Below are 13,816 nucleotides of genomic sequence, written 5' to 3'. Positions count from 1 at the left end.
GCGTTGGTCAACACCGCCAGGGTGTCCTGGATGATTGGCATTTTGAGAGCGTCGCAAGACGAGAGGTTCCAAAGGACTCCTGGAAGACAGACACAAACGGAGCTTTTGGATGGCCACCGTTTTCCCTCATCGGGTGAGCGGCACTGGCAGGAAGGGCTGAGATAGTGTCCCCAGAGCACCCTTAACTTTAGAACATGTATGTGAAGCCTTTAAAAGAGTGCTGTGGGCAGAGGACGTGTTGCGTGCTTATCTCTGTTCCATCAGGGGGACTACCCAAGGCTGAGAGATCTAATTGAATCGAGGATACTGACCAGGCTTCCATTCACTCTTAATACAATGGACTCAAAGTCCTCAATTCGAACTGAGACCAAAGAGCTGTGAAAGCGATCTGAAATGGACTACTGGGTCTGTCTGTTTTATCCACGACCGCCATCTGCACATGTGGTCCATCCGATCCACTTAGCTCCCATGTGGAACCAGTCACTGTCTCACGGGACCTTAGGAGAATTTAGCGTCAGGTCTGATGACAACGGGCTCAATAAGAAATTTAAATTTACTGTCATTTGTGAAAGTTTTGTCAGCTTTTCTCTCAAAGCAAGGCTTGTGGAGGATCTACAGATTGTTCTTCGTTCTATAATGCCAAAGAGAGCAGTAGAAAGTGGAGGGCAGAATAGTAATTAATGTAGGCAGGGCAAAAGAAAACTTTTTTTAGGACAGATGTAATGTTTTAGGGTTTAAATATTTTTAAAGAGGCTTTACAATGGGATTAATTTTAGTAAAGGTCATAGGTACTGTATATATATCACTTGAAAAAGCTTTTAAAATAATTATTCTTTTAGCTGTTCAAAGCTGTACACATAAAGGTAAAAGAAACAGGAAATAATATCCCATTTTATTATGAAAGATTGTATTTTCCCTCATTACCAACTGTAATAGGCATCATCACGGGAGATATTGGGAATACAATATGATAGTTGTCTTAAGAAACACAATTTCCAATTTACTTGTTTAATAAGTTTTCAATAGTTTTTAAGACAAGATTGTATTTTGTCTACTGTGTTACGAATAGAATGAACAGAACACACTTATTTCTGAAACTGGTTTTCCTACTATCTTGCATTGCCCTTATTAAATATATTATTCCGAGCACATTAATAATCCTAATTTGAAAGTCGATAATGTTAAATTGTTAATAACTAAAGTAGCTAACAGTTTTAAATCAATTCTGTAAAAATGGGACTTTAGGGAGAAACTCTTCCTACTATCTTTCAAAATAACACGTACTGAGAATTTTATTTAAGTAAATGCACAGGAAACAAAAGTGTTTTTGGTGCCTTTTATGTACAAATTAATCCTTCGGAACAGGGGTTGGCTTGAGAGCGATTCCTGCCTGCTTGTTTTTTGTAAATAAAGTTTTATTGGAACACAGCCATGCCTGTGCATTTACATATCATCTATGCGACAAACTTTTCTCCACATTTCTGTGTCCTACGTTTGCATTGCCAGTGGTATCCTAAATTGAGTGCACAAAAAATGCTCAATGGTATACAGAAGGTACTTGTGTGTATTATATATAACATAACAATATGATATATTATATTATATGTTCATTATATATTTGTAATAAATATGCTAATATATGTTATATATAACAAATAAGTATATATGCAAATCTATATATTCTTATTTGAACTGATTTGAAATACTAGAAATATTATCATATGCACTTATTTTGTTTTAAATAATATATGAACCTGTTTCTTTATTCATTCCATTAAGAAACATTTTGCTAAATTTTGGATAATCTAAATAATCAAAATAATTACCTTTGTTCATTTGCAATCTTAGAAAAATATTATTTTTCTAGTAAAATAATGGTTTTTTTTTTTTAGTTTTAAAAAGCACATCAAAACGAAATTAATATCTACCCTAGAATTTGAGGGTGACTTTGTGAAAATGTCACATTAAAGGGTTTTATCTGTTTTTCTAAGTATAGAATGCAAACATACAAGGTAAACATAAGTTTTTCTAATTTCTAAATTCTGATTTGAAAACGCCAACACAAGAAAACTGAAATTTGCATGTTTTAAAATATGGGCATGTTTTAAAATATGGTTATGTTTTGCTGTAAAGTACATTTCCTCCAAAAACTAAACGGTAAAAGAGAGAATTTTGCATTTCTACATGCAACGAATTTAAAAGAATCTAAAGGCGCTCTATGATAATAAAACCATTTTCACTGTTATAATTATAACAGAAAAGAGGTCAGAAGACAAGAAAATCAAAGAAAATGTGAAGGTCTAATCTGATATCTGACAAGAAATGAAAGTATGAAAATAAGATGTGATCCAAAATAACTCTTTATTGGGCTATTCTCTCCCCTCCTTTCTCATTAATTCATTAATTAGTGTAACCTAATTCAGAATCCTGCAAGGAGAGCCGCTTCCTAGTTCTCAATCATTCCACCTTTCCAGGCTGGCTCCATCTGTGCTTCATATTCCGATGAACTTATCCGTGCACTTGACCCATTTTTCCCCGAAACTGCCAACCTCAATTGGAACCGCAAAAAAAAAGGCCTTCTGAAAACTAAGAAAAACAAAAGGGAACCCCGAACAAGGAAAACCTTAACAACCCCGGTTGAAAGAAGAACGGGCAAAACCGGTGGAAAGGGGCAAAAATTTCTTTTGAGGGAATTGAGCAAACCAGTCTCAGGGGGCCCCTCAAATCTTTGACCTTTGGTTAGATTGTGTGGACACGGAGCCAAGCTTGAGTGTAGAAATGAGCAGTCTCTGGGACATTTGAGATGACGGTTGATCTGTACGGCAGGTGTCAGGAGTGGGAAACAGCTGGGAACTTCATATCTGTCTTGACGCGTGTGCATGCACGCGCATGCGCACACACACAATCACCCATTAGACATGGCTGAAAGGAGATAATTAGTAGAGAAAAACAAACACATCTAGACATTCTCTGTGAACTAATGGGAAATAGGTGTTTTGTTCAAATTTCTCTTCACTCATTCCTCTTTCTGCTGTGGTGGTTTAAGGAATGTTCACATATTTTTTTGACAGTCTCTTTAAATGGCCGAGACCAATCCTTCTCCTCATGAGTCACTTCTGACCAACAAAATACTAGGTGGAGGTGACTGTGAGGGACATTTGAGACTAGATCATTAAAAAGGTATTTTGGCATCCTCCAAGCTCTGTCCTGGGTAGCTTGTTTGAGGGGAAGCCTGCTGTCGTGCCGTGAGGACCCTCAAGCAGCCCTTTGGAGAGGCCCACGTGGTGAAGAACTGAGCCCTCCAGCCAAGAGCCACGTGAGTGCGCCATCTTGGATGTGGACCCTCCAGCCCGAGTCAAACTTTCAGATGACAGCAGCCTCACGAGAGACCCTGAGCCGGAACCCCCTTGAATCTTCTGCTCTTGGATTCCTGCCACTCACACACTATTTAAGGCAAATGTTGTTTGAAGGTGCTAAATTTGGGGGTAATTTGTTATGTAGCAATAGTTATTCATGTCCCTTCCGTTCCCTCTCGGCCTCCCACTTTCTTTTTTGCCTTTCTCCTCTCTCCTTTCCCTTTGCAACTGGACCCATTTCCCCTGCACACTTTCCCCTTAGTTACTCCTCTCATTCTAAGGAGTAGATCCACTTGTTCCTTTATCCCCTACAGCTCTCCTATGCTCTCATTACACCTGTTCTGAGTACAGAAAATATCGGAAGGTGGATCCAATTCAACTTTGTAACGGAATGTAAAATGTATTTTAATTTAGAATACAAATGATATTTAAGTTTTAAAAATACATCCTTCTTCGCGTTTGCAACTTATTAAATGGCCAAACCTTTCTTCAATTTGTAATAATCATGTATTAGTTTCCTATTGCTGCTGTAACAAGTGGCCACAAATACCATGGTTAAAAACAATAAAGATTCTTCAAGTTTTGGAGGAGCAAAGTCTAAAATGGATCAGCAGAGTGGTGCTCCTTCTGGTAATGCTTCTGGTGCTTCTTCTGGAGGCTCCAAGGGAGAATTTTCTTGTCTTTTTAAGCTTCTACAGGCTGTTCCTTGGCTTGAGGCAGGCATCGCTCTGACCTCAGCGTCCACTGTCACATCTCTTTCTATGACTGATCCTCCTGCGTCCCTGTTCTAAGGACATTTGTGATTACAATGAGCCAGGCTGGATAATTCAGGCTAATCTCCCATCTCCAGGTTCTTCACTTAATCACATGTGCAAAGTCTCTTTCACTATGTAAGATAACATTCACAAGCTCTGAGATTTAGGAAGTGGACATCCTAAGGGGTGGGGGGTGGGGTGGGGGGACGCATTATTCAGTCTACCATACATCCCTTTAAAATATTCTGTTATGCTTAAAATAAAACGAAACCTCGAATTGCAGCTTCATGATCAGGCCTCTCTCTATGCCTCTAAATTCCTCTTCAATCAGATCCTTTCGTCCATTCATCTGTTCCCTCCCTGGATATTCAGGACCCAGATTCTGTTTGATAAAGTAGGCACACTGGTGGAAAAAAATAGTACCTGCCCTCCTGGTCCTTCCATTCCTGTAACTCAAGTCATTATGCTCTAGCCATCATGGCCTTATTTCTTCTTTTTGAAACACAAGCTCGTTTGTAACTTGGATCTTTTGAATTTACTGATCTCTCAGTCTGAAACATTCTCCAGAACTGTCCAAGGCTGATCCTTCTTTCTGTTTCACCTCGTACCTTAAATGTGCCAAACTCGGAGATTTTCTGGATCATTCTAAACTACCTTCCCGGACGCTTGCTATCAGATTTCCTATTTTAATTTTCAACAGCGATCTCATCACTAACACATAATTCCCATGCTTTATCATTACTTGATTTTCTGTCCTTTGCTCACTGTTCTTTCCCATGAGGTCTCAGCCATGAAATGAAAGCAAGGACCTTGCCCAAGGGCTCACAGCATACAGAACACATAGAGCACATAGAACATGTTCTGACACACGGCAGATGCTCACCAAATAGGTGAAATAAATACAGAATTAGCAATTAGATGATATGACTCCTATAAGATGCCATGTGCTCCAAGCATCGAACATTCTCAAGTATTATAGCGCCAGCAAAATGAAGGAACAATTTGAAAGAATAAAATAGCAGATACAAGATGTAATGTTACAAATAATAAATTCAAAAAAGAATACAAAAGAGTGTCATTTCAATGGGATTATAACCCTTGACTTTATGGAAATTCTACTTTTAGCTAGTAGAGAAAAGTTTATATCATTAAAAAACATTAATCAGTTTAGTATTAGAAGGCTTATCTCTAAGCTTCATTTGGGTAATGTTCTTATATTAACTCCCTCATGATTCTATATTAGGCAAGGCAATACTAAAATTTCAATTTGTGGAAAAACTGTGGAATAAATTGAACTCACAGTAGTATTCAACAGCCATAACAAGCTACCCCATTTATTCATATCTGAAAATAACATAAAAATGTTTTAGTATTTTGGCTGATGTTCACTAGCAAATTTTAATTTACCTGATAAAAATATACTAATTTCTTTCAGATTATAATCTCAACTAAAATTGTTTTATAGCATTTTTCCTTTAATTATATGTATTCGATAGCTTTCCTTTTTTCAGTATAAAATTATTACTGTTTCCAAATATAATTCTGACAGTAGGTTTAGTTGAGAAGACATTTAAATAACTAATTATATATACGAAATATATTTAAAATATAGTTTATTTTTATTTCAGGCACAAGATGGCTCTTTTCCTCGATATTCATATTCATGAGCAGTAATTGGTTTATTAAAAGTTCTTTAATAAAATCTTAATTACTTTCATTGTATCCTTTCCATTGTTTTAACAGAGGGTAATTGTGTGTGTGTTTTTTTCTAAAAGAGATGAACCCTATCATAAAGAAACTCCAATTGAAAAAAAAAAAAAGTATTTAAATAATCACAAGTCTTGAATCTTGATAAAATAAAATATCGCCTATGGCTATGCAAGACTTGCCTATGACCTTCTCAGCTGCTTTTCATCTTTAGACCTAAAACAAAATCCCTGAGCATGGGCAGGGCTCAAACCAAAGAAATCTTGGGCTGAACTGATTTTCTATGAATGCTTTTAACATTTATTTTAAATTAATTAATTAAAAATTAACAATATATCTATGAAGATTTATTTTGAACAAATCTGTCATTTTTCATATATCTATGAAGATTTATTTTGAACAAATCTGTCATTTTTCTTATTCTGAGAGTGGAAATTTAGGTACCTAGGGAAGAGAAAGAAGAAGAGAGAAGAATGGGAGCAAACAAGTTTATTTTACAAAAAATGTCAAAGTTTGCCTTGGTTGCGGGTGGGAATGGGATAGGGCTTGGGGGATGCCCCTCACCGCCTTCTCCACTCCCACCCATTCGCACCTTGAGTCATGGGTGGGTAGAGGGTGGCTGATCAAAATCTGGAGGCCCATGACACCCTGAACTCATGCTCTGTGCATGTGTGTGGTGTGTGCATAGGTACGCATGTGTGTCAGCATAGGTACGCATGTGTGTCAGCATGTGTAAGCATATGCATATAAGTATGAGTGTGCACACATGCATGTGTGCAAGTGCATGCATCAGTACACACATGTGCAAATGTGTACCTATATGCACACATGTGCATGTGCACGTATGTGTGTGTCCACGTGTATATGCACAAGCACTGGGGTGCATCATATAATCATTCTCAACTTGTTCCTAAGAAGTCATGACCCTCACAGTGAGATTGTGAATTAGGGTTGTTTGGAGAGTCTTTCCAGGTGGTATATGTGATAGTCTGAAAAAGATCACACACCAGCTCATTTAATACCTTTGAAAACAAAAGCATTAATCTTGATTTGATGCTAAAGTTTACCAAATTTTGACATTATTATGGGTAGTTCAAAGCGGATATCAACAAGTGGAACTACATAGAATTAAAAAGCTTCTGCACAGCAAAGATAACAAGAGACAAAATGAAAAGGCAACATATGGAATGGGAGAAATGAATGCAAGCCATAGATTGGATAAGGGGTTAACATCCAAAATGTACCAGGAACTCATACCACTCAATAAAAAAAATAAACAATCCAATTAAAAACGGTCAGAGGATCTGAATAGACATTTCTCTAAAGATGATACCCAAATGGCCAACAGGTACATGAAAAGATGCTTTACGTCATTAATCATCAAGGAAATGAGAATCAAAACTGCGATGAGGTATCACCTCACACCTACTAGAATGGGTATCATCAAGAGAAGAGATACCAAGTGTTGGTGAGGATGTGGAGAAAAGGGGACCTTTGTGTACTACTTAGTTTAGCCACTATGGAAAACAGTATGGAGGTTCCTCAAAAAACTAAAAATAGAACTACCATATGATCTAGCAATCTCACTCTGGGTATATATCCAAAAGAAATGAAGAGAGGATATCAAAAAGATAGCTACACTCTTACATTCACTGTAGCATTATTCACAGTATTAGGTTCAGCATTATTCACAATGGCCAAGATATGGAAACAACCTAAATGTCCACCAATGAATGAATGGGTAACAAAGATGTGGTATCTATGGAATATTATTCAGCTATGAGAAAGAAGGAAATCTTGCCATTAGCTACAAGTTAGATAAAACTTGAGGGCATTATGCTACGTGAGATAATTCAGAGAAAGACAAATACCCTGTGAGATCACTTATATGTAGAATTTGAAAAAGCCAAACTTGTAGAAATAGAGTAGAATGGTGGTTCCCAGGGGCTGAGGGCTGGGAGGATTGGGAGTTGTTGTTTAAGGGCACAAACTTGCAACTAGCTGATAAATCAGTGCAGCATAGTGATTGTAGTCAACGATACTGTATTATAAACTACTAAGAGACTAGATCTTAATTGTTCTCATCACAAAAAAGAAATGATAATATGAGATGTAACAGAGGCGTTAGTTTATGCTGCAATGGTAATCAAATTGTAATATATAAATGTAAATGTTATATGCACTATACTGACATGATGTCATGTCGACTATATGTCAATAAATAAATAAAAATTATTTTTAAAAAAGAGTGATATGTGCAAGCTACTTTGAGAATGCTTATCTCAGGGGATTGATGTGATAGCCATTTTAAACGCATGTAGAAAAGTGTTTAAAAACATGTGATGGGCTCCTTTTTCTCCATGTCCTTGTGCTCTGTTGGTGGAATTACAAATTGGTACAGCCGCTATGGAAAATACTTTGGTGATTCCTCGAAAAAACAAACAAACAAACAAAACTAAAAATAGAACTACTATATGACTCAGCAAGTCCACTTCTGAGTATTTATCCAAAGAAAGTGAAAACACTAATTTGAAAAGATACATGCGCCCATGTTCATTGCAGCATTGTTTACGATAGTCAAGATATGAAAGCAACCTAGGTGTCCAGTGATAGATGAACAGATAAAGAAGATGTGGTATACATATACAATGGACTACTATTCAGCCATAAAAAAATAAAATCTTGCCATTCGTGACAACATGGATGGACTTAGAGGCTATTATGTTAAGTGAAATAAGTCAGGCACCGAAAGACAAATCCTATATGGTTTCACTTACATGTGGAATTTAAAAACAAGACAAAACAAATAAAAACAGATTAATTGAAACAGAAACCAAATGGATAGTTACCAGAAGGAAGGGGGTGGGGGAGGGGTGAAATGGGGAAGGAGGATATGGTTGGTAATATTGTGATACGTTTATATGGTGACAGATATTACTAGAAGTAGTGGGGTGATCACACTGTAAGGTATAAAAATGCCACATCGCTATATTGTACCCCCGAAACTAACATAACCAACATAAAACTATCTATCAACTATACTTATTTAGAAAAATAAATTTAAAAAGTAATAAAGATGGTTATAAGAATGCTAATAAAAAATATAAAGAATTTTAACACAGCATCTTGAATCATAGGAAATTTTAAAAATAACTATATACATTATTGTTTCAGAAAATTTGGATCAGATAATGAATATAGTGACAGAGCTTTCATGCATTTCATCCACAGAATATCCATATTTGCGGGATATATGTGGGGAAGAAAACCCTTTGTTAAGGGTTGAAACTTTGTCTTACTTTTGTAAACCTTCCCTCAAGAGCAGTTGACAATAACCCACCACGTAACTGACAATAAATCTAAATTTAAAAAAATAATAAAAAATTTAAAATGCTGCTTTCTTACATTTCCCTTTCAGAAAGCTAGGGGTGGGCTGACCAGATCAAATGACATCTGAATTCCGTTTCATATTCCTCCAGTGGAAACTGCAGTGACTACGGAACTAGGCAAAGGCTAATCCTTCAGAATCTGACTCACTGCGTTCTTCTAAGTTGAGGGTCTCAGTGAGATACTTATGAGATGAAGGAGCCGCAGGGCTGATAAACGTGTGGGGTGAGCAGGGAGAAAAACTGGATTGTCACAGTCGGTAACTACAAACAGTCACCCTTCTATTGCCACTTAGGGTTTCTGGTCCAAATATAGACTCTTTTTAAAAACGAATCACATACACACAAATGCTGAGAGTCAGGGAGAATTATTCTTGTTCATTTTCAAACTATGTCCAAAATTTGGTTAACTTAGAAACCGAATCAGATCTCTGTTATTATATACCAGGCAAAGTTTGGTTTAAGCCGATTAAATTTACCTGGCCCCATCGTGAGACATTTTAATTCTCGAAGTTTTTGAACAACTCCGTTACAAGATACAGCCATTGGTGTTGAGATATCGTCTTGTTCCAAAGCCAAAACTGATCCTACAACGCTCTGATATTCAAATATTAGCACTAGCAGCAAACAGAAGTTTAGACCATGCTGGTACAGGTTAGTAAAAGTGAGAGGTCCATATTCACTCAGATTGTTGATTAGTTTAAAAACGGATCTTCACTGTTGTTTTCAGGGCCTCATTAACATAATTTAAAACCAGATAATTTTATAGAGAAAAGACAATGATGAACTTTTTTGAAGAAAGACTCAAAACTCAGATGTGTCTCCGATCTCTCTTTCCATTTTAAGTTGGAGTCTGCAGATTGTAGTTTCTTTAGAATTCTTCTATTAAATATTTACAATAAAGGAATAATAGGCCAGAGTCCGTCATGGGAAACAAGGCTTGTCACCAATCAGAATAAGGCAATGTAGCTACTAAGAACAGGGAAGCTCTTCCCATGGTAATTTTTTTAAAAGTTAATTGTATTTAAAAATGATTTACATGTGAAGGGTACCAGAACATGCCACTCGGAAAAATATGCCTGTTTGGCATATGGATAATTTGAGCTACAGGCCATCGAGCACCAATAGAGGCAGGAAAAGCTCTAAAAACAGGCACAAGTTGTTCTTTTGTAAGGGAAATTGAAATCTGCAGAGTGTCTCCCGCTTCTGACTTAAATCTGTTTAACATCTTACTGAACAAACCTTGTTTATCACAGTTTCCATCACCTTCCCATCACTTGCCTCAGATGGTACATAAGCTCCGATTCCAGCCACCTCTCTGGGTTAGTCTTCACTGGGTGCACATGTGAATAAACTCCTTTCTGTTTTTCTCTCATTGTCTTTTGCCTGTCTAAATTACAGGACTTCAGCTGGAGAACCTAAGACGGGTAGAGGAAAAAGATCTTTTTCCCTCCTCTACCGAGATGTCAAGGTATGATAGTGAAACCATCTGTGAAAGTCATGAGTTCATGTTGATCACAGCATTTTAGACAGGAACCAGAGAATTCTGTATTTCTCATTTCCCAAGAGATCGACAGGAATATAAAATTGGGTTCGCTTAAAACTATAGCTTTCTTCAATGTCCTTGGATATTCCAGAACCTTAAAAAAATGTCACCAAAGCACTCAGGTTGAGTTTTATCATCTCTGGAAACTGGCCCTGGGCCCTCTTTTACTAAAAGTGACCGCAGTTAAAGATTATGTCCTTTTATCTGACAATAAAAATGATTTCTTATACTTTGGTAATGTTTCTTGTAGTTTTGTGCCTCCCGGATTATACGTATTAAATAAAGCAACCTAAGTTTGTCCCTTTCATAAATGATGAGTGTGGATATGGGAAGGGTGGGGGGGGAGAGAGAGAGAGAGAGAGACAGAGAGAGAGAGACAGAGAGAGAGAGACAGAGAGAGAGAGACAGAGAGAGACAGAGAGAGACAGAGAGAGACAGAGAGAGAGAGAGACAAACAACCCCATTATCTGATAATTAAAAAAGAGAAGTACAGGAGAAAACACCATAATTTCTGGCCCTGGATTAAATGATCCCGGGATAGACTAAACTAATTGGCTGCTCCAGGAAACACCTGCCTCTCAAGTTCAGACTGTGATTTAATCAGCTTGCTTACCAAAGTAACAGTTTCCTCAGTAAAATGCATTTCAAGACCCCCACCTCACTGTGTCATCAATCCAAATTGAGTTTGTTACAAACTCTGCCATATCCCAATTGTTTACCATGTTGCAATACCCACCGTAAAACCATCTAACCAAGGACCTGTGGCCTTATAAATACCCTGCCCAATTGTCCCTTCTGACATTATTAAGACTCTTCCCAACGTAGCACTCTGTCTTACTACAGTAAGACTAAAAAACTCAGCTTTGCTTGATCAAAAGGTTTTTCTGGTGGCCTATAGGGGAGCTGACAGCTGACAAATCACGTGAATTCCTGAAAATGAGTTGATAGTTAACTTCGTCTTTGGTAAATATAGAACCTGACAAATGCCTGAATCCACAGGGCATCCAGTAACCACAATCATGACTCTGTGTGAACAATACTGGGTGTCATGGTGTTTGTAGCTCTAGCTAAGGACTATAACCCAGAAATTACACAGCGAGCACATTTCTTGCCGGACCCAGGCTGCCATTTCAAACCCTCTGGGCCTAGGGGGAGGAGGCAAACATGAAATTATATAACCTTGTACGAAGATAGGGATGGGTATCACCTTGGGAGCATCGTTCCTATACTACAGGTAACACATCCTCCTCATTCCTCCCGTGGGAGTCAACGTAAGGACCCAAAGTGAATCTGTGGGAACATCCTTGGCTAAGAATCCCTGGAAAGCTGGGGACACTCTTCTATATGGGGTCATTTTAAAGTGCATCCTTGGTTCCTACAGCTCTCAAAGACAAGCAGCCATGATGAAGACATGGAGGCAAAGTGAAAAGAGTGACAGCTGGGAACCAGAGACTGAGGTTTTAACTCAGCTCTCACATAAACGGGGTGAAAGAGCTTCGCTTTCAGTACAACCTCAAGAGGTGCTTACTGAACGGATGAATAATCGAGAGAATAAACAAGTAAATGAATGACATCATTGGGTCATGATGATGCTCCAATATAAGGATCTCAAATTTTCACAGGGCATGGCTGAGCTGGGCATCCAAAATAAGACCATGCTGGGAAAAACGAACAGAAAAACAGCCAAAAACATGTAACATTTTTGAGTTCTTGTTGTCCGCTAGGATCTATACTCATCATCTTGCATGTACTACCTCATATCAGCCTTTCTCCGGTTCTGTTTTCCAGATGAGCAAGCTGAGACACAGAGAAGCTGAGACACTCAGACAATGGCATTACCCATGTAGGTGAAAATGAAGGTCAGGCAAGAGTCTGACCGTGATGCAGGTGAACAATCAGGCAAACGTCAGGCACATAAATTTGCTTCTTGAAATTGGAGAGAAGTGATGTGTCTGGCAGTCCTTTGAAGCAGCATAGATGAACACAAGAGAATGTTCTGCTTTTCATCTTTTGCCAGTTTCTTTTCAGCCTCAGGTCAGGCAGCTTGAGAAACTTCAAGAAGTTATTTGAGTTCACAGAATAAAGAACATTCAGTTTTGAAAGTATTTTTACAAATAATTTTTCTTGCAAGCATTTAATTCTGTTGACCTCTATTACAAAATATACAGCCATAATCTTCCATGAAACTATTGAACAAAAACCAGATTGAGATGAAGGGTAATTTTAAAACAAAATCCTTCCTCTATCCACAACACTAATTTTAAAACTAGGTCTTATTTTCAGTTAAACCAAAATTGTCTGATACTGTCACTCTACCACAGTAACGCCAATGGTAGTCATAACCCTCATTTACTGAGCCATTAACATGTCATATGCACGGTTTTATTAAATCTTTACCCCAACCCTGGGAGAGATGTACTGCTACTGATTTCGTCTTACAGATTCATAACTGAAGATTTAAGAGGCTACGAAAATCTCCCAAGGACAGGTAACAAACAAGAGAGACACAGATGGGATATAAATACGGGCTCTCATATTTCAAATGATCTTGCCTCTTAGAGACACTCTATTCAGAGGTTGTTTTTCACAGAAAATATGATCGCAGAGGATAAGAATATGAAGACAGCTATCATCTCTGCTGATCATTCTCAAACTCATATTTCTGAGTTTCATTTCCGTAACTCCAAATTTGAACATTTGTTACTACATATTTTTCTGCCAAATGTCTTTTCTTTGCCCTCATATTCCCCAAGCTAATCTGCTCCCCAAGTTAAAGATTTAGGGGGAACTTCCCATTTCTTACACCATTTCTACGGTTTTAAAGCAGATATTTTGTGAGCATCTATGAAAACAAAGTATTGCTAGGCATTCTGGGTAACGTATAGTAAATTAAGCAGGATCTACTTGGGGAAATAAAACACGCACTTGTGCAGTGAAAAATGAAATTTACAGTACAGGGTTGTATACAGTAAAATCCACTAACTGTCTAAGATGGTATGCCATGACAATTCGGATAACAGAAGATCACCAAGGGAAGGGATCACAGAAGGCTGTATAAAGAAGGGG

General features: G+C 37.7%; 1 protein-coding gene across 1 annotated transcript in view; it reads right to left on the bottom strand.

Moving 5' to 3' along the window:
• The window catches only part of CTNND2 (catenin delta 2), a 700,986-nt gene that overhangs the window by 161,508 nt on the left and 525,662 nt on the right, over window positions 1-13,816 (bottom strand). The window contains exon 14 of the mRNA XM_011364122.1: window positions 3-79. Coding sequence (XP_011362424.1) covers window positions 3-79 — 77 coding nt within the window. The remainder of the gene's footprint in view (window positions 1-2; window positions 80-13,816) is intronic.

Source organism: Pteropus vampyrus, unplaced genomic scaffold (assembly GCF_000151845.1).
Source record: "Pteropus vampyrus isolate Shadow unplaced genomic scaffold, Pvam_2.0 Scaffold94, whole genome shotgun sequence".
Taxonomy (NCBI): domain Eukaryota; kingdom Metazoa; phylum Chordata; class Mammalia; order Chiroptera; family Pteropodidae; genus Pteropus; species Pteropus vampyrus.
Note: the sequence above shows the minus strand (reverse complement) of the source record. Positions and strands in the feature narration are given on the sequence as shown.